Below are 18238 nucleotides of genomic sequence, written 5' to 3' on the forward strand. Positions count from 1 at the left end.
CGCTCCTTCAGAAGGACTTGCTTTATTCCAATGTAAACAGAGGCAGGTTTAATTGATTAATCGACTCAAAACGGAGGCCTTAGCAATGCAGAATTTAGTCCAGTCCTTAGCCCTCAAAAACCAGGGGGAAAAGAGAGAGAGAGAAAGAGCTCATTTGGACTCCACCACGGAGACGTTTCTGCCCGGTTTTGACTGCCTTTGAGAAGGCGGAAAAAACAAGAGTTTTAAAGCCTCCCAAAAGGTGCCAGGCTCTGTTGTTGGCGAAGAAATCCATGTTTCCGTAGGGCGGAAACTGCTCCCGTTGGATGGCTCCCATTGTAACTTTGCAGGCGGTCCTTCCTCCGTGCACGGGTGGCCCTCATCCCGATGGCTCTGGACTCAGTTCCTCCAACGGAAGCAGCCTTCTGCCCCCCCCCCCCAAGATGGGAAACTCCCACGGAAGACCCCCATAAATTGGCCGAGCCTCCGTGGGGAGACCGGCCCAGGCTTAGCCCCCTCTTCGCTTCTCTATCCCCCTTCCCACGCTCATCCTCCCAAGTGGGAGACACAAATCCACTACGGGGAGGCGTCCCCCAGGTGTGTGGAGCCCTCCCCCCTTCTGAAGCATTTTTGGGTGTTGCAGGAGAGCCCTGTCTGAAGTGCCCCTGTAGCAAATAGAGGGGAGGGGTTCCTTCTCAGCTGCAGGCCCTGGAAGGAGGGGGGGGCTCTCGTGGGACGCCCGCAGGTTGACCTCAGAGGACTGTGCAGTCCGTGTCCACCTTCGGCCGCTGTCTGCGCTCTCCAGTAGGGCGATGGGCCGGTGGGCTTCTCCCCTAAAGGCAGGACAGCAAAAACAAAGAGGGTGTTAATTGGGGAGGGGGGTAGAATTCCCTCCAAAGCGGGGGGGTGGGGTGGAGGGCTCTCTGTACCTGTGCTGGGGAGGGCAAGGGGGCTGGCGGTGGGGGCTGCTGGTATTCCTCCTGCTGCAGCTGCTGCGCCAGCTCCAGATCGCTCAGGGCCGGACCCCCTTGCTGGCGCTGGAGAGACAGGGCAATCATGTAGTCCTTGGGGTGGGGGAGAGAAAAACAGGGAGGGGGGGTCAGAAAGGCTGCCTCTGTTTCTTATCCCCACCTCAGACCAGGGATCTCCAACCTTGGCAACTTTAAGCCTTGTGGACTTCAACTCCCAGAATTCTGGGAATTGAAATCCGTCAGTCTTAAAGTTGCTGGCTTTAAGTACCCGGCGTAACTCCAGTTCCCAGGAACCGAGGGGGAATGTTTGCAAATTCTCAGCCAGGTTGAAAAAAACTTTCATGCTTTACCAGAGACCCCGACGTCCCCTTGGGGTCCCATTCTTGGAGCGATCCCACCGGGGGAAGCGTTGCACCCCTGCCCTCCCCGCTGGGCCCCTCTGCCAGGACTCCACGCCCATCCCTGGCCTACCTGGTCCACTTGCCTCTGATCCACCGGGGAGCCCCCCGCCGCCTCCTTTCCCAGCGCGTGGCTCAGGCGGAACTCAGCGTCGCAGAAGCAGCTGTCACCGTCCACGTTGTGCAGGCTCTCCCAGGTCACCTGGTCTTCGTTCAAAAAACCCTGGTCGGTCACCAGCAGGTAGAGGTGGCTCTGAAGCCCAGCAGAACAAAGAAAGAAAGAAAGAAAGAAAGAAAGAAAGAAAGAAAGAAAGAAAGAAAGAAAGAAAGAAAGAAAGGAAAGAAAGAAGAAAAAAAGAAAAAAAAGAAAAAAAAGAAGGAAGGAAGGAAAGAAGGAAGGAAGGAAGGAAAGAAAGAAAGAAAGAAAGAAAGAAAGAAAGAAAGAAAGAAAGAAAGAAAGAAAGAAAGAAAGAAAGGGAAAGGAAATGAATGAATCCCTATGGTCAAAATTCAGACGCTTGGTAACCGACTCATACTTATGACGGTTGCAATGATCACCTTTTGCAACCTTCTGACATGCTTCCCTTAACAACCATGTTACTAAGGATTGCAGGGATTCACTTAACAACTATGGCAAGAGAGATCATCACATGGGGCAAAATTCACTGAATATCTCATTTAGCAACAGAAATTCTGGGTTCAACCGTGGACATAAACTGAGGACTAACTGCATTTCTTTATTTAATTTGTAAATCTATTTGCTGTCCCTCCCACCACAAGGTGACTCTGGGCTGCTTATAACTTTAAAATAAAAATATAAACCTATATAAACACACACACACAAACACATATACACACACATCACATTACAATTATTGCCAAATACAAGCTGTAAGTAAAAGATTTAAAATAGAAATTGAGTTTATTGATTGCTGCTCATCCTGCCTTCAAGTGACTCAAGGCAGCTAACAAGACAAAAAAATGATCCTATAAAACAAAATATGAAAAGCCTGCTAGATCTGAAGCCCTTCTTCATCCTTTTTACAAGCAGCACAAACTGCAAAGGACAAACTCGGCTGGTGCTAAGTAGCTTTATTTGTCTGGAACGATACACACTCCCCACTCCCTAATGCCTCCAGGAAAAGGGAATACCTTGTGCTTGATCATGGCACTAAAGTGGTTGTTTCGGAAGAAGACGCTCAGCTCGCCTTCCTTGACCGTGGACGTGAGCTCACACAGCCCGTGGTAGCTGAGCTGCGATGCCGTGGACTCTAAAAACTGTTCCGCAATCAGGCCTGGGCGGGGAAGAGACGGAGGAAGAAAGAGAAACAAGACAATTCATCCCTTCATTTCGGGGTGTCTGATCTGGGCAGCGTTAAGACTTCGGTGGACTTCAACTCCCAGAATTCCCCAGCCAACTTTAAGACTTGTGGACTTCAACTCCCAGAATTCCCCATTCTGGGAGTTGAAGTCCACAGAAGTCTTAAATGTTACCCAGATTGGAGCCCCCTGCTTTAGCGGCTTCTAGGGCACCTTCCCAGGCCTGCCAGCCACCAGCAATGCCCCCCAAAAGACCCCTCCCCATTTGAAAAAGGTGGTTTGGACCTAGCCCCCCCCCGTATTACCTTCCGTCACCAAGTTTGGGTCACTGGAGTGTTTACAAGTGATAATTTTTTCCACCAGCTGGTTGTAGCTCAGCTTGCCGACGGCTTGGCCCACCTCGGGAGTCTGGGGGGGGGAGAGAAATACCCACTCTAAAACCAGGGCACAGGCAGAAGGGGACACGGCAAGAACTGGGTTTACATTTCTGTGTTGCAGTGCCGCTTTGCAGGGGTGTCGTCGGTATCAAATAGGGAGGGTGGGAGGGAGCGGAACTGCCTATAGGACAGCTTTGAGAGAACGGAACATAATGCCTTAAAAACAGGATGTTTACAGTTCCCTCTTGTGGTTTTGGTCAACCTTGCGAAGATCCAGAGTGCCAAACTTTTGCTCCTCTCCCTGAGGACTAGTAGCTTGATTTCTTTTTCTCCCCCTGAAGTGAAGCCTGCCGTCTATCCATCAGGGGAGGGTAGCACTTCTTCCCAGCTGGCTAGACCACTTTTGAAGCAACGGATTAACTATGCCACTTTTCTCATGTTTGGCAATCTTTAAGAGGTCTGGACTTCAACTCCCAGAATGCCCCAGCCCGGGAATTCTGGGAGTTGAAGTCCAGACTTCTTAAAGTTTCCAAGATGGAGACATTCTCAGTTATACCAAAGTCTCTGGCTGTGCAGATGCCTCGGTGCAATTCCGTCTGCCCCCCTCCAACGCCTGGGGAGGAAAGCCACCCACCTGGGGGTCCACCAGCCAGCCGTGATAAAGGGGGACATTCATGAGGTCAAACACGAGGCACTCGGGCGTGTATTCAAAGTCGGCGACCCCGGTGAACTTCACGTTGACGTCCAGCCCCGTGGAGAGCTTGGGAAGGACCATCATGGCGTCATTGACATTCTGCCCGGGAAGAAAAATCGGGATTTTCTCAAAAGAAGCCCCGGAGGCAAACAGGCCTGGAAAATTGGCCCCAAAGGGCCCTAAATAGGCCGTTTTGGATGTCTGCGGCCGAAGCAAGTCCACCCACCTGCTGGAAGTTCAGCTGGACAGCCTCAGCTTGGTCCTGCGGCTTGATGGACAAGATGCAATCCCCTGCAGGGGCAGAAGGGGGGGGGAGACCCTTCAGTTAGGCAGCCTTGGGGCAGGGGTCTCCATGAGGGAGGGAGACAGGGAGTCAATTGATGGAGTCCGCTTGGAAGCACCTTCCGCTAGGGAGGCGGAGATGGAAAGCTGGTCTACCTCACTGGGTTGTTGTGCAGAGGGGGAAAAAAGGGAGGGATGGCAGGAGATGCTTGCCAATGCTGGGAGCCGCCCTGCCCGGGAGTGGGAAGGCACCAACCCCGATGGGGCTCCTTACCGAGGTAAGCCATCAGCTCGTCCGAAGTGACCACTTCCTTCTGGGCAGGCAGCTTCACCTGGGGGACGGCAAGAACTGAGGGCCCCGGTTTTGCAGCCCCCTTCTGGGGCATCCCGGCGGTAGACCCCTCCCGTGCCCTCCCCCCCGCCGTCCCGGTGCCCGTTACCTTCCACTGCAGGAAGAGGATGTTCATGATGGCCAGCAGTGGGCAGGGGCCGTTCTCGCTCTGCATGATGACCGGTGTCTTCTCGCCCTTCCAGCTGATCCATTTCACACAGTAGAAGTCCGGTGGATTGGGCTGGCTGGCTGGAGACGTGTGCGGCTTGGGGGCATCCCCGGGGGCGCTGCAGCTGGCGGGCACCAGAGGGGTGCTCTGGGAGGCTGGCAGAGGGGAAGCCTCCTCCTTTGGGGCTGGGGGTCCCTCTGTTTGCTCCCCTTTCGCTGCTTCTACAGGCGAGAGCTGCCCGTTGTCTGTCTGCGTGACGCTTTGGGCACCGTCGTGGGTCAGGTGGGTTGGGGTCTCCTCTTCACCCCCCGCAGGGAGAGCAGCAGCAGCCCCCTCCTCGCCACCCACCCCAGCCTCCGCGGGCTCAGGACCCCCAGATTCGGTGGGCTCCGTCTCCTGCCGAGCTTCCTCTGCAGCTGGCACGTCGGTCTCCATCAAGAAGAATCGTCCTTTGGCTTCTTAATTCTCAATTTTTCTCAAATCAGATTCAAGGTTTGTCCAAAAAGGGTTAAGCTGTCTATTTCTGGACAGGGACCCCAAAGGACCTCTTCACCAACTTAAAAAAAAATACAAGTCTCTTTCATCAACAGTGGGGATGTTAAGAGTTTTCCTTTCCAGTAGCTGAAAACTTTGCAGAAAATTTAAGCTGGGTCCCGTGTTTGCCCTCAACAGATTCTTTTCTGATCTTTGCTATAAACAGACCCCCGTTTCATAAAAATGGCCCCAGGTTTTATTGGCCCTGAGTCTTTTTTCCTTTGGCTAGGCACTGGTGAACACTGGATGCAAATTGTCCCTTAATTGATTTGGTTTTTTTTCACTTGCCAGTTCCTGGGAGGGTCATTGAAATTTCAATTCTGCCATTTTTCTCCCCGATTTTATACTCAATTATTTAAAACCCAGGGGTTTCTCGCATTACCTTCACTTGCAAGCTTCGATCTATTCCGGATCTGGATAAGGATCAACAGACAACACTCCCCTTTTTTGTTTGTTTTAAAGGGAATCTCTTTCTTATCCCAGAAAAAAAGGAATACAAAGACCTTTTTTTTAAAGAAAAAAAAATATTGACGCTATCCTTACAATAAAAGAAACTTATGCTTGTGTTTTTTTTTAAAAAGCGCTAAAAATGCAATGTGTTTTCTCTGTGGGTGATATTTTAAAGCAAAACATGCACACAGACCAAAATTCCAGTCTTTTTAAGGGGTTAGTAGAAGGAAAATTCTGTGTTTCATGGACCTTAAATCTTTTTTTTTTTTTTTTGTCCTTGAAGCTCAGCAAAGAGTGTAGAGGCGGTTCCTATGTTGTTTTCGTCAGCTTTGGGTCTTCTTTTCGGTAAACAGATGTCCCAGAAATCTACTCCTCTCCAGCTTCATGGCCCAAAGGTTAGTCCGCTGTTTGTATTTGTGGAAAATGCAGGGGTTTTAACCTCCGTCCAGCCCGGAGCCTAGCAAATGGGTCAGTGAAACAAAGGTTAGAAAATCAGTTTTTTTTTTTTTTTCAACTCTTCCGTGCCTTGCAATCTCTCTTCCTCCGGATTTTGCAAAAGTTAGGCCTCGGCTTATGACCACATGAATATCCATCGCTAAGCGAGGCGACTGTTGAGTCAGTCACATGCACCCAATTTTACAACTATTTTTTTGCCACGATTGTTAAGCACCAAATCACTGCAGTCATTAAGGGAATTCAGCTTCCTAGATTGCAAGGGGTGATAATGTGACACCCTACCCCACCCCATGATGCTGCAATTGTGGTAAATACAAGCCGTGCCCGAATTTTGAACCGTGACGGCAGAAGGGTGAGGACTCGTGACCAGTCACTTTTTCAGTGCTGTTGTAACCAAACGAACAGGTGTAGGTTGAGAACCACCTGTACACAAAACTGCCTGCAATTCAACGTGCACAAAACTCTCACACTTCTTGAGTTTTGAAGGTTTTGAAGGACCCCTGCAGACCTGCCTGGACATCTGGATGCCTGCCCTGGAGATTTGGGTGCAACGATCTCCAGATGTTTCCTTCTGTAGCCAAAGAAAGGCACCCAAAGACAGGCCTGGATTGACCAGGGGTCATCCAGCTGTTCCTGGGCCAACTGTGTCCAGCAAGGTCCACAGCAGGAAATGCTGCAGAGGCGCTTCAACATCTGGAAGGAACCGACTGCACCAAGGAAGCAAATAAGCCACCGCAGACGTGACTGAGCTGTGTGTGTGTGTGTGTGTGTGTGTGTGTGTGTGTGTGTGTACACGCAAGGGTTCACCTGCTGACAAAGAGGCTTGTTTTGCAAGAAAGAAGCCGCCCAACCAGTATTTTGACAAAAACATCTTGCTGCTTTTAAGCAACAGCTGGAAACTTCCCGTAAGGGGGGGAGGGAGAGGAAGGCAAGAATGCCTCCCCCCAGATAGAGCTGCGTCCTTAGGGCCAGGCCCCCTCCTCTCCCAAAATATGGCTTGTCTGTAACACGCTAAGAGTGGGGAGCCTCTTCAGACAGGGACTTCAAATCCCATACTCCCCAGCTTTCCTCACCAGAGAGGAAAACTAACTACCAACAAAAAGAATTAAATTCATTCTCGGATCATAAATTTTATCCCTCTCCGTCTCCCCAGGCAAAAATCTCTCCCTTAAGTGGCAACCCTCCTCCCAATAAATTTCCCCTCCTCCCTTCCACGGGTGGAGGCTTGCAGCCCCCCCTCCCGTTCTGCTACAAACTTTGTTTTTGAAGGAAACTGTTGCACACCAGAGGTGTCGACAGCTTTGCAGGATTGCAAAACAAAGACGTTTCCTCGTCTGCTTTTGGGGAGGTGGGAAAGAGCGCCTCATTTCCTCCCCCCTCCGACCCTGGGTAGGCTCAGCTGTTGCAACCCTCTCCTGGGTGGGGAAGCACCGGAGGAGGGGTGCTCTCTTTAAGACCAACCAACCCAGCTGGTGCCAAGGAGGAGAATCCCGAAAGAGGGGTGCCAGACAGCCGAGGGAAAACCGAGGCACGAAGGAGGCACCGAAGCTTCGGGTCTGGATTCAAATCCCCCTCTTCTACTCCAGCAGCACGGCAGGGATTGAAGGGGGGGACTCAAATGCGCCATACCTGTTTAGACACGGATTTCCCTGCTCAAATCCTTCTCCGCAGAAATCCTGGTTTTTGTGCCAGCCAGCCTGTTCTTCGCCTTCCTTTCCTCCTGCCACCCCCCACCCTCCAGCCCCCCCCCCTTCGCTAGGCAAACCCCGGGAGGAGGGGATCCCAGCCTGGCAGAGAGAGAGAAAAAACTCTTTTAAAAAACTAGCTGGGGTTTATCCTGCCCTGCCTCTCGCCTTTCTGCAGGGACATCTATGGGAGAGGAGGATACACCGCAGCGCAAGGGCGTAGTAGGGAAGGCGGGGGGGGGGGAAGAGGGATAGGAAGGAAAGAAAACAAAGGAAGGAAGGAAGGAAGGAAGGAAGGAAACTCTGCAGCCACCCAAGGAAAAGCAAATTAAAACACAGTCGCTGCCAGGGAAGGAGGAGGGGAGGCTTGGCAACTCGCCGAAAGGGACCGATTCGGGTTCGGGAAAGGCGCAAATCTTTCTGGATCAAGGCGGGGAGGGGCGTTGGGGGTTCCGGCGTCGTAGGGGAGAAAAGGAAGCTGGCTCCACTTGCACGGAGCTCGTCTGGAGCCGGATCCAGCCTGGCCGTGTTGCAAAGGCGGGCAGCTGCATTGCAACCTGCCACGCGGTTCCTGGGGGGGGGGGAGGGTGCAAGGCTTTACCTGTTGAGCTTCGGATGGCGGTCGGGATGCGGGCGGTGCTTTTCCCCCGGCAGCTGCTGCGCCAACCGGGCGCAGGAGAGAGGGGGGAGGAGGGGTTCGGAAGGGCAACGACGCTGGGGCGCCGTAAAAACTCCGTAGAAGTCCGAGATCGCCAGGAAGCAAAGCGAGGGGGGGTCCCGGCGGCTCAGAGGCCCCTCCCGCCCCGCCAGCCCTTCACTGCTCCAGGGCTCCAGCTGGCATCTCTGGGCAGAAACTTGCAAAAGCGGAGCGAAGTGCAACCGCTGCTGCAAAAGCCACCGTGAGAAACGCACGTTCAGACGGCCGTGCAAGCGGCATAAAATCCGGAGCCGCCTGGTTCCACACGCCCGGGTCCCGGGAAGAGGCTCGTCCCCCCCCCCCAGTTACCGCCCGCCCTGCGAGGTAGGCAAAGCCGCCCCGGCCGCGGTGACGTCGCCGGGAGAGCGCGTGCTTCGGCCACGCCCTTTTTCACGCCAGCTGGGAGAGGGAGGCGGTGCTCCTCCGCGCCTGCGCAGAGTGGCGGGTGAAGCCGCGCCCTTCCGCCTCCGGGCCGGCCAATCAGGCGCGGCTGTTTCGGCTCCTCACGCCGGCGCCGAGCCCGATGGCCTCCCTGAGGGGGCCGCGGCGGCGGCCGGCTCGACACGTGTCCGCGCGCCCTCCGTTCACACGTGTGGTGGCGCGGTAGGCCCTTGGTGGGGCAGGGGCGAGGCTTCCCGCAGCCATGGAGAGCTTCCTGGAAGGCTGCAGGGCCGCCCTTCAGGTACCCCCCGGGAGGACTTCCAGCCCCATGGCCCGCTTCTTTCCTCCTCCCCGGGCTCTGCTCGCTCCCATCATCCCCAGCCGCCCTGCCTAGGCTAGGCCAGTCGGACTCCCATCATCCCCACTCATTACTTCTCCATGGATCTGACTCCCATCATTCCCGCCCACCACTCCCGAGGGGGCGGGACGACTCCGACTCCCATCTTTTCCCTTATTTAGTTTTGTCTTACTTGCTGGTCAAATGTAAACCCGGCTCCTTCCTGGGGGTGCCAGACCACTTCCCATCATCCCCGCCCACCACCCTTGCACAGGGACAGCATCTGACTCCCATCATCCCCTCCCACCACTAAGGAGGTAGAGACCGAAATGTGAATTCCCCCTCTCTTAAGCAGCCCCCAACCCTGCCGGCTTCTGGGGGGGGGAGGGAAGAAGGAGGTTGGGGCCATGGGCAGGATTCGAATCCTGACCAGGGAGGGAGGTTTTCCCGGCCTTGTTTTGACCCCCGTCTGTGGGTGATTCACGGTCTTGTGTTGCCTGGAGGGCGGTGAGTCAGGCAGCCCCGTCAGCTGCTTCTGCCGTCTGCTTGGCAGCCTCCCTGGCACAGAGGCCCCGTGGGTGGGCGGAGGCTCCGATGCCCTGGCTCTCTGGCCCTCCAGGTGCCCTTGGGCGACTCTTCCACCATGGCCAGCACTTCCCATTGTCCCTCTGGACCAGGAGTGTCCAGTCTGGCCACTTTTCACACTGGTGGACTCCAACACCCAGAATTCCCTGGCTGCCTGGGGATTCTGGGAGCTGAAGTCCACAAGTCTTAAAAGTGGCCAAGCTTGGACACCCCTGCTCCAGACCTACATTTTGCACCAACGTCCTTGAGTTACGACTACAGCAGACCAGAAAACTCATCATTAAGCAGCACCATTATTAAGTTTGCTTGTCCAGATGGCTTCTGCGCAGGCAGCCCTTTCCGTTGGACCCCTGAGGGCCTCTCCGTGGGAACGCCCGGCCTCTTTAGCTTCTTAATCCCCCTCCCGTTTTAATTTCGAGTCTGCCCCCCAGCCATCTGCTCTGCCGCTAAACTTCCACCCTGGCCGTGTCCCACCTTTCCAGCCTCAGGTGAGCAGGAGGTGGCTTGTTGGCTGACGTCTTCCGACGACGTTCTGCTGGTGCTGGGAAACCAGGGTCTGTTTGCAGAGAGGGAGGGCGGGGGAAGCTTATAGCTGGCAAAATGGATTTAAAGGGGGCACCACCTGCTTCTCAGCAACCCTTTTACCCCTCCTTAATTTAAAAAAAATAAATAAACCACGTCCATTTGCGGTTCTAATCTCAACCGAGTTAATTCAGAAAACTTGGCTGTCTTATGAGCCAAATACAGACATTTTACTTGAATTTTTCTTCATTTATCCTCTTTCTTTCCGCTTGGTTGGTAAAGGAATCGAAGTAGGAGAATGAGCCCAGAAGTAGGTGCCCTGCTTCCCTGCCTGTCCCCCTCTGAAAGTTGGCATCGTGCCCTCTTTACAGACGCTGCCCCTGGCTGAACAAGGGGGAGGGGGCTGGAGTGCTAATTTGCCCCTCGAATTCAGGCCCTGCGGTCCAGCCCTTGTGTGCTCTGCAGCCCTTCCTTTTAATTTTCGATCACCAAGAACGTTCTCCTTTGCTGTGCCCCGTCTCTGGAAGCTCTCTGTTTCGTCCTTATTTCATCTCCTTGCTTGTCCCCTGGCAGGATCACGTTCAGAGCAAAAGGGCCGTTCACGTGGTGCTGGGCAACGAGGCGTGTGATCTCGACTCCATGGTGTCCGCCTTGGTCCTCGCCTACTTTTTGGCAAAGGTCAGCCTTTCGATGTGCCGCTCTGGGTTCTGATCTCGCTAGAAAGCCTTGGGTCTGCCCCAGGACCCCTCCCATAATTTGCTTATGCATCTCCCAGGCCCCTTCCTGGGGCCCTCGCTCCTCTGAGTTCCATGTTGCAGAATTAAAACTGGGTGCCGGGCGGCGATTTGCAGGATTCAGACCTGGGGAGGATACAGAGACTTCTGCCCTCCCCCCCCCCAGGGACATTTTGGGTTTTTAAAGCAATTTATTTGGCTGCCACCTCACGGATGTGTCCTTCTCCACAAAGTCCTGTCTTGGTCTTATTAAGAACCGGGAATTTTGAGGTTCCACTTCCACCTTTTGATGCTCTGCGTGTTCCTTGCTGTTCCCCTCCCCCGTGCAAATTCCCACCATCCTTTTGTGCCCCCCCCCCCAGACCTCTCTGGACTCTGAGGCGGCCTTTGTTCCAGTCCTCAACATCCCCCGGGTCGATTTCCCGCTGCGGACTGAGAGCGCCTTCCTTCTCCATCAGCAACGTATCCCCGAGAAAGTCCTCGTTTTCCGGGATGAGATTGACCTGGCGGGGCTGAACAAGGCCGGGCTGCTGTCCATGACGCTGGTGGACCACCACATCCTGCCCAGGTGAGAAGAGGAGTAGCCCATCCATTGCGTCTCTGCCCCCTGTGTTTGAATGTCTGGGGAGTGAGTCATGGACTACCTCTATCCAAAGTCCCCCAGCTGTGCTCCATCTTCCAACGACTGCCACCTTCCGGCGAGCCCCTCTCGGCTGCGGCTGATGGGATGGGGAGTACTTATCCCCACTTCTTTGTCTCTTTCCCCAGCAAAGACGCAGAGCTGGAGGCAGCCGTGGTGGAGGTGCTGGACCACCGGCCCCTGGAGTGGGAGAGGCCCCCTCCCTGCAGAGTGACGGCCGAGCTAGTGGGCTCCTGTGCCACCCTGGTGGCCGAGAGGCTCCTGCAAGCCAGGGTGCCGACTTTAGACAGCCAAATTGCTGCTCTGCTGCACGGTGAGGGCGAGCAACTTGCACGAATTCACCCCAAACCGTGCCCGTTTGCCTCGGGAAATTTGCAGCGAAGGCCGTCTGGACTGCCCAGAATTGGGGCCTTCCTTGAGCCAATTTTTTTTTTGCCCTGCCAGGAACCATCCTGCTGGATTGTGTGAACATGGCCGTCGAAGCCAGCAAAGTAACCCCCAAGGACGCCCGTTGCGTTTCTCGGCTGGAATCCATGTTCCCCGAGCTGCAGCCGAGAAACCAGGTCTTTGACACACTGCAGAGAGCCAAGTTTGACGTCTCAGGTGTGCAGGCATCATCCCTGGGCAGGTTCCCTTTAAGACCCCCAGCCAGGGTCATCTGCAAGCCAAGATTGCAGGATGTGGGCTTGTTTGGGAATCTGCTGGGAGGCAGAAGAAGGGCAGGGCAGGCCGTCAATTTCCCCCCAAATTGACGAGCAAAAGGCATGCCAGGGAGACCATTGGAGGAATGCCAGGGGCCACACACACACACACACACCCCAAAAATTTGGACTCTCCCTCCCACAGGCCTCACCACCGAGCAGATGCTGCGGAAGGACCTCAAAAGCCTGGCCAGCAAAAAAGCAACGGTGGCCATTAGCGCCGTCTACGTGGCTCTCCAGGTGAGTGTGAAGCCTGTCATCCTCGACATACGACACTTGTTAGGTGAGTTTTGCGCCCTTTTTGCCCTCTGTCTTCTCACAGCTAAGTGAACCCCAACTGTGTTTGCTTCCTGTAAACCAGGGTTGGCCAACGTTGGCAACTGGATGGCCTGTGGACTTCAAGTTGGCACGCTTGGGTCTACCTGTGTTTTAAATCTCCTTTTTTCAGGATTTCCTGCATCGGCCTGGACTCGAGCAGGATCTGGCCGCTTTCTGTCACCAAAGAGGCTTCAGCCTGCTGGTCGCCATGACCATCTCCTTCGGGGATGACAAGAAGCCCTTTCGGCAGCTCGCGGTGTACAGTCAGCAGGGCCAACTCCAAGACGCAGTGAGTGGAATCTCAACCCGAATCCCTGAGGATTATGGCCGGGGGGGGGGGGAAACGTCACTTCTGAACGCGCAATCTTTATTCCTAGACATTAACTGTTTTTTCTTTAACCTGCCTGGCCTTTAGCATCCTTTCCCTTCCCCAAACTCAATCCTTCTGATTTTCCAGCTTGGCTGCAACGGTGCCAGGCTGATCTTATTTTCCTAAATTAATCGTGGCTTGAAGGAAGGAAGAAAGCCATCTGTGTCTATCTCGGCTTAGGAAAGCCAAGCTTGGCTGGTGCAAATACAGGAAGTGCTCGACTTATAACAGTCATTTTAGTGACCGTTCAAAGTTACAACAGCCTTGGGAAAAGTGACATTATAGTTTTTCACATGTAGGACCGTTGTAGCGTGCCCGTGATCCAAATTCGAACATACTCGTATTTACGACGGTCGCAGCGTCCCGGGGTCAGGGGATCCCCTTTTGTGATCTACTGACAAGCCAAAGAGGAAATGAGATCCTTTTAACAACCGTGTTGCTAACTTAACAATTGCAGCAATTCGCTTAACCAACGTGGCAAGGAAGTTGGTAAAACGGGGCAAAATTCACTTAACGAATGTCTCGCTTAGCAAGAGAAATTTTGGGTGTTGTGGTCATAAGTCAAGGACCCCTTGTAGCCAGTTTCCATGTCTGTCTCTCGTGGCACCAAAATCAGGGCGTACTGTCGGGTTACAGGACTGGCACAAAGGAGGAGTGAACAACCGAGGTGCAATTAAGATACTTGGGGAGGTGTACGCACCCCAGTAAAAAATGGGGGGGAAGGGGGGGGATTGTATCCTGCCATGGGGAAGTGTCCTCCATTGCCCCGTCTCAATTTACGGTGTGAGCACCTGTGCTTTCTTTCTCTCTCTCTTTCTCTCTCTCTCTCCTTCCTGCCGATCTTCTGCCTTTAAGCATGGAGTCTTGCTTTGTGTAAGGAGCCTGTTTGGCAGGTGGCAGAACGGGAGGGATGTTCACGCAGGCGCCCCGTGGAGCCTCTGCCACTCATTAACCACAGCCAAAGGTCCCTGCCTGCGGTTGCCGGTTAGCCGAGCAGGCAGGTGGGGGGGAGCAGCCGAGGCGGCGGAGGGGAGGGGGGGCTGCCCAGAGAGCACAGGCATGATCATCCTCTAGACAGCAGCAGCTCCAGCTGGGAGGTAAGCAGTGGATTTGGTGGGTGGGGGTCTTTTGTATCCCCTTCGCCACACCCACATTTCCCCTCCCCCCCTTTTGTCACCCCCCCTTCCCATCCTTAATGGACCCCAGTCAACAGAAGCGCTGGGTTTTGCAGAAGGCGAAGGATTTCATGAGGGGAGAGATGGAGGGAGTCCATTTTAATCCTCCTCTTAGTTGTTTGCCGATTTCTTTGAATAATCCAGCCTTGTCCATCCGAAGGAGCAAAGCCCGGAAGGTGGAACAGGGGCGCTTGTGCAATGCACGAGTCGCAGGCTTTGTGGCTTTTTAATTGCCACTCGAGTGCCCGGGGCTTTGCCACCAGTGACGGGAAGGGCAAAAATAAAATTTAAAAAATGTCATTATTGTCAGTAGTGAAACTCCCCATCTGGGTTTGGTCAAAGGTTAAGTGTTCCGTTTCCAAATTCCTTATTTTTTCTTTTTCTTTTTTCAAGCGAGCTTCTGCTTGTTCTGTCCTGATTAAAAAAAAAATCCCTTTTAATGCAAAATTTGCAGCACTTTCTCGCAAAGTGCATCTCCAGGGAGGGTTATTTGATCAGCTGACAGGCAAACTGTCTCTCTGTTCCAAACCTCTGGGTTTACTTTGGAATTATTTTCCTACCGACCTCGCTAACACCGATCTTGGATTTGCTATTATTTTTCCAAGAACTGAAACGGACCACTCTCTGAAGCCTTCTGCGTTCAGTTTTTTTGCCCTTCTGTTCGAAACCAGCTCTTGTTTTTTTTCCCCCTCCACTTATTTACATTTTAACCCATGTTGCCAAGCAGATAAATAATTGGACACCACCCTACTTGACAAAATATTAGCTAATGCAAATTTCTCGGTGAGTTGGCCGATGAGGGTGACTCAAAAATCATGATGCTTAAAAAGAACATTTATTTTAAGCCCCACGGGGGTTCCCTTGCAGAAACACTGAAGATATGGTGGGGCTCCTTAAACCTTAACTGGTGAATTTATAAGCTTGCACTTTGCACGCCTGAATGGCTTTGTAATATATCAGATGCAGGAATCTGAGCCCCCCTGATTGCCCACGTTTAATTCAACCGTGCCAAATAAATTCACCCTGTGATTTTAGGATCTGTTGGTTTGGCTCAGCCTTGTCAACACAAAAGCAGAGGGGTTTCAGCTGGGGTAGCTGTGTGTGTGTGTGTGGTTATGAGATCACCCCAACAACGCCTCTTGCCTCAAGCAGCAAGGACAAACTTCTAGCTTCGGGTTCAAACTGGAACTTCTCTGCAAGCTTTCTATCTGACTTGGAATAGCCCCAGGCCTTTACAAAGGCAGGAGGGTCAGTTTAATGAAAAATGGAGGTTTTGTAGCATGGCAGAATGCCCAGCTTGGAGAAAAGGGAAAAAAACAAAAACAAAACAGGCATAGTATAAAAGATGTCAGTGTTCCTCTTTCCAAAAACTTTTATTTCTGGAGCAGCCTGGCACAGGGGTGATTGCCCGCTGGCATGGAAGTCAGCTGGGCAGACTCAGCCTGTTTTTCTTCCTTTTCGGCATCTCTGCCCCCAACAGCCTCCTTCTCTCCCCCCCTGCCCCCCCCCCAGTCCTCCAGGATTCGGCAGCCCCCCAATGCCGGCCTGAGTCATCCTTGGTGGTAGCCTTTCTCCAACTTCCCCCTTTATGCCAAAGCTGAAAACACCCTCTGGAGCTCAGGGCGGTGTGGAGGGAAACAGCCTCTGCCTGCCTCACTTTGTGGCCGTCGCATCTGACAGGCTCTCTGCCCAGGTGGGTGCTGGGGTTGGGTAGGGAGCAGAGGGGCCGGGGAGAGCCTTCTGCCTCTGGCTTGCTAAGTGGGGGGGGGGTCATGGAGGGTTTGGTAAAAACGGAACGGGGTGAGAGTTTCAATCCTCTGCAAGGGAGGTCAGTATTTATTTATTTATTCTGGAGTAGGGAATATACAGCCTCTCCAGCACGATGGAGCCTCCATCTTTAGGAATAGTGTGCCTTTAAACCGATTTCCTGGGCACAAGACAAGGGGTTCTTTCATGGTTGACTTGTGGATTCTTTAAAGAGGTCCCTGTTTGGTTAGTGGAGATCCAGTCCTCTGGAGGTCTTCTCTCTCAGAGTGGAGCTTCCATGTTTAGAGCCACTCTACCTTTGGACTGGCAGTTGAGGATAACTAGTAAGCTTTGATTTCAATAGATGAGAATCTCTGTTGCTCAGGATTGACCTGGGAAGTCCCTGGCGGTCTCTGAACTTGGTGGTTCTCTTGCGGACATTTCACGACCCAATTAGGTAACATCATCAGGGCTAGAAGGGAGAGGGGGGGCTTGCAGAATGGAAGAGAAGGGGAAGGAAGAGGAGGTCTATGGGATCCTTGGTGATCTCCGAAGATGGCTGTTTCCTTTAGACGTTGCGTGACCAAACTAGGTCACGTCATCAGTACCCTGGTTTCCAAGCTGTGCTGAAAGCTTTCCAGATCCCCACAGGGTCCTGGGGACGGGGGGGGAGGTGGATCTCACCCACCTTCGGAGAGCTTCCCTCTTTTCCAGGTGTGCCAAGCCTTGGAGCGGTCTAGCAACCCATCCCTCAGCCTCTCCCAGCTGGAGAGCCCCTGCTCCTCCGTACGCGCCTACCAGCAGGCCAACACCAGCGCCTCTCGCAAGAAAGTCCTTCCGATCATCCGGGAATTTCTGACCCAGTGGGCCGGAGCCAGCCCTACCGGCCCCAGCATGCAGCCAGCGGTCTCCAGTCGCGTCCCCCCAGCCAGGGTGGACTCCCAGGGCACCGGAAGCCACGATCCCAGCGGGGCTACCAAGGAGCCCCCGAAGCCACTCCGCCTGGGCGAGGACGCAGCCGATGAAGACACCTTGCTGCCCCCCACCCCCATGAACAGCCTGGTGGACGAGTGTCCCCTGCACCAGGGCCTGCCCGAAGTCTCGCCCGAGGCCATCTTTGAGAGGGTCAACCGCATAGCCACCGACCGCTCCTTGGGCAGACGCAGCCCGGAGAAGAAGTGACTCTGGGCACTGCCAAATTCCGGGAGGGACTCCCGGCGAGCGGGAGGTGGGTGCCGCTGGGTGCCGGGAAGGCTGTTTCTTTAATTAATTGTAGGACGTGATCTGTGATTAATCCCCCTCGCAATGAATAGAAAGCAGGGGTGGGGGCTGCCGAACTCAACATTCGCTGCCACTAAAGGGGAGGGGGGGGAGATTAAACTGGCTGCCTGCTGCAACATTGCAGAATTCTGATTCTTGGGGAGGGGTGGGGGCACACCAAATCCTTTTTTTTTTTCTCAAGCGCGTCCTTCAAAATTGTTCCAAAGTGGATTTGCGCGGACGGGATATTAAGATTCCTCGGAAATGTTCTCCTGGGTGCTTGTTGAAGGGGAACGGGAATTGTAGTTCAGGCGCTGTGGATGCGGAGATGACGCCCGCCTCAAAACGTTCCAGAGATGCATTTTTAAACTTTTTTTTTTTTTTTTGCAAAAAGAAAAGAAAAACGGAGAGTGCAAAAATCTCGCTTTGCACCCGTGTGCGTGCATGAAATGTAAAACGTGTTTTCTTGCGGCAACATTTAGCTCAGGCGTGTTGTGCGTTTTGTGCTCGGTTGAATCCTGTAGAATAGGGGTCTCCAAGCTGGAGCCTGGGGAATTCTGGGAGCTGAAGTCCACACGTCTTCAAGTGGCCCAGCTTGGAGAGTCCTGCTGTAACAGGACTAAAATAAAAACCCTCCTCTCCTATTCCTTCCAACATTTTCCTACAAAGGTGTAAACAGTCCTGTTTTTTTATACCTGTGCAGATTTTACGGCATTTTGCAATCCACTTGCTGCACAAATACGGCGTTTTATTATGGCAGCTTCTAAGGGGGTCCCTAATTGGAGGCTCTTGGAGCCCCCATGCACCTCCCTCTGTACTCCAGCCTTAATTTCGTGCCCCCCCCCTTGGCAGCACCTGGGATAGGCAGGTGGAGCCGTTTGTCTTGGCTGTGTGGCCCCCAAAACGAAGGAGAAAATTCAAATAAAGCAATTTTTAGACACGCAAACTACTGAAAGAGTGAATTCCTGGTTGCTGGGAACAAAGTGACGTGTAGGAATCCTGGATCATTTCTAGAAACGGTGTAAATTGTGGTTGTTTTGCCCTCTTTCTGCCACTCCAAAAGTCAAACTTGCTCCTGTTCACTCAAAGGTAGAGTGCCACTAAAGCTGGGTGTTCCTCTTTGCGA

General features: G+C 53.4%; 2 protein-coding genes across 5 annotated transcripts; one reads left to right on the top strand and one right to left on the bottom strand.

The window, feature by feature from the left end:
• Positions 1–6: 6 nt before the first annotated feature.
• Positions 7–8625, bottom strand: MINDY1 (MINDY lysine 48 deubiquitinase 1). Of its 2 annotated transcripts, none has more exons than XM_039363586.1 (10): positions 8248–8625; positions 4462–5962; positions 4296–4353; positions 3966–4030; positions 3680–3838; positions 2974–3076; positions 2501–2643; positions 1422–1601; positions 909–1043; positions 7–812 (listed from the first exon to the last, which is right to left on the bottom strand). In XM_039363586.1, exons 2-10 carry the CDS (start codon positions 4954–4956, stop codon positions 732–734), a joined length of 1419 nt encoding a protein of 472 aa, XP_039219520.1. In that variant the 5' UTR covers positions 4957–5962; positions 8248–8625; the 3' UTR covers positions 7–731. The 2 variants fall into 2 exon arrangements, with proteins under 2 accessions (XP_039219520.1, XP_039219519.1); XM_039363585.1 differs by lacking the exon at positions 8248–8625 and adding an exon at positions 7591–7717.
• Positions 7875–18061, top strand: PRUNE1 (prune exopolyphosphatase 1). 3 transcript variants are annotated; one of them, XM_039363590.1, is made up of 8 exons: positions 7875–8043; positions 10742–10846; positions 11265–11470; positions 11671–11855; positions 11987–12145; positions 12389–12483; positions 12692–12850; positions 16567–18061. In XM_039363590.1, the coding sequence occupies exons 2-8, from the start codon at positions 10808–10810 to the stop codon at positions 17032–17034; spliced, it is 1311 nt and encodes a 436-aa protein (XP_039219524.1). In that variant the 5' UTR covers positions 7875–8043; positions 10742–10807; the 3' UTR covers positions 17035–18061. The 3 variants fall into 3 exon arrangements, with proteins under 3 accessions (XP_039219524.1, XP_039219521.1, XP_039219523.1); XM_039363587.1 differs by lacking the exon at positions 7875–8043 and adding an exon at positions 8763–9025; XM_039363589.1 differs by lacking the exon at positions 7875–8043 and adding an exon at positions 9060–10134.
• Positions 18062–18238: the final 177 nt, after the last annotated feature.

The sequence above is a fragment of the Crotalus tigris genome, unplaced genomic scaffold (genome assembly GCF_016545835.1).
Source record: "Crotalus tigris isolate CLP2741 ecotype Arizona unplaced genomic scaffold, ASM1654583v1 scf7180000019553.37968852642:3898890, whole genome shotgun sequence".
Taxonomy (NCBI): Eukaryota; Metazoa; Chordata; class Lepidosauria; order Squamata; family Viperidae; genus Crotalus; species Crotalus tigris.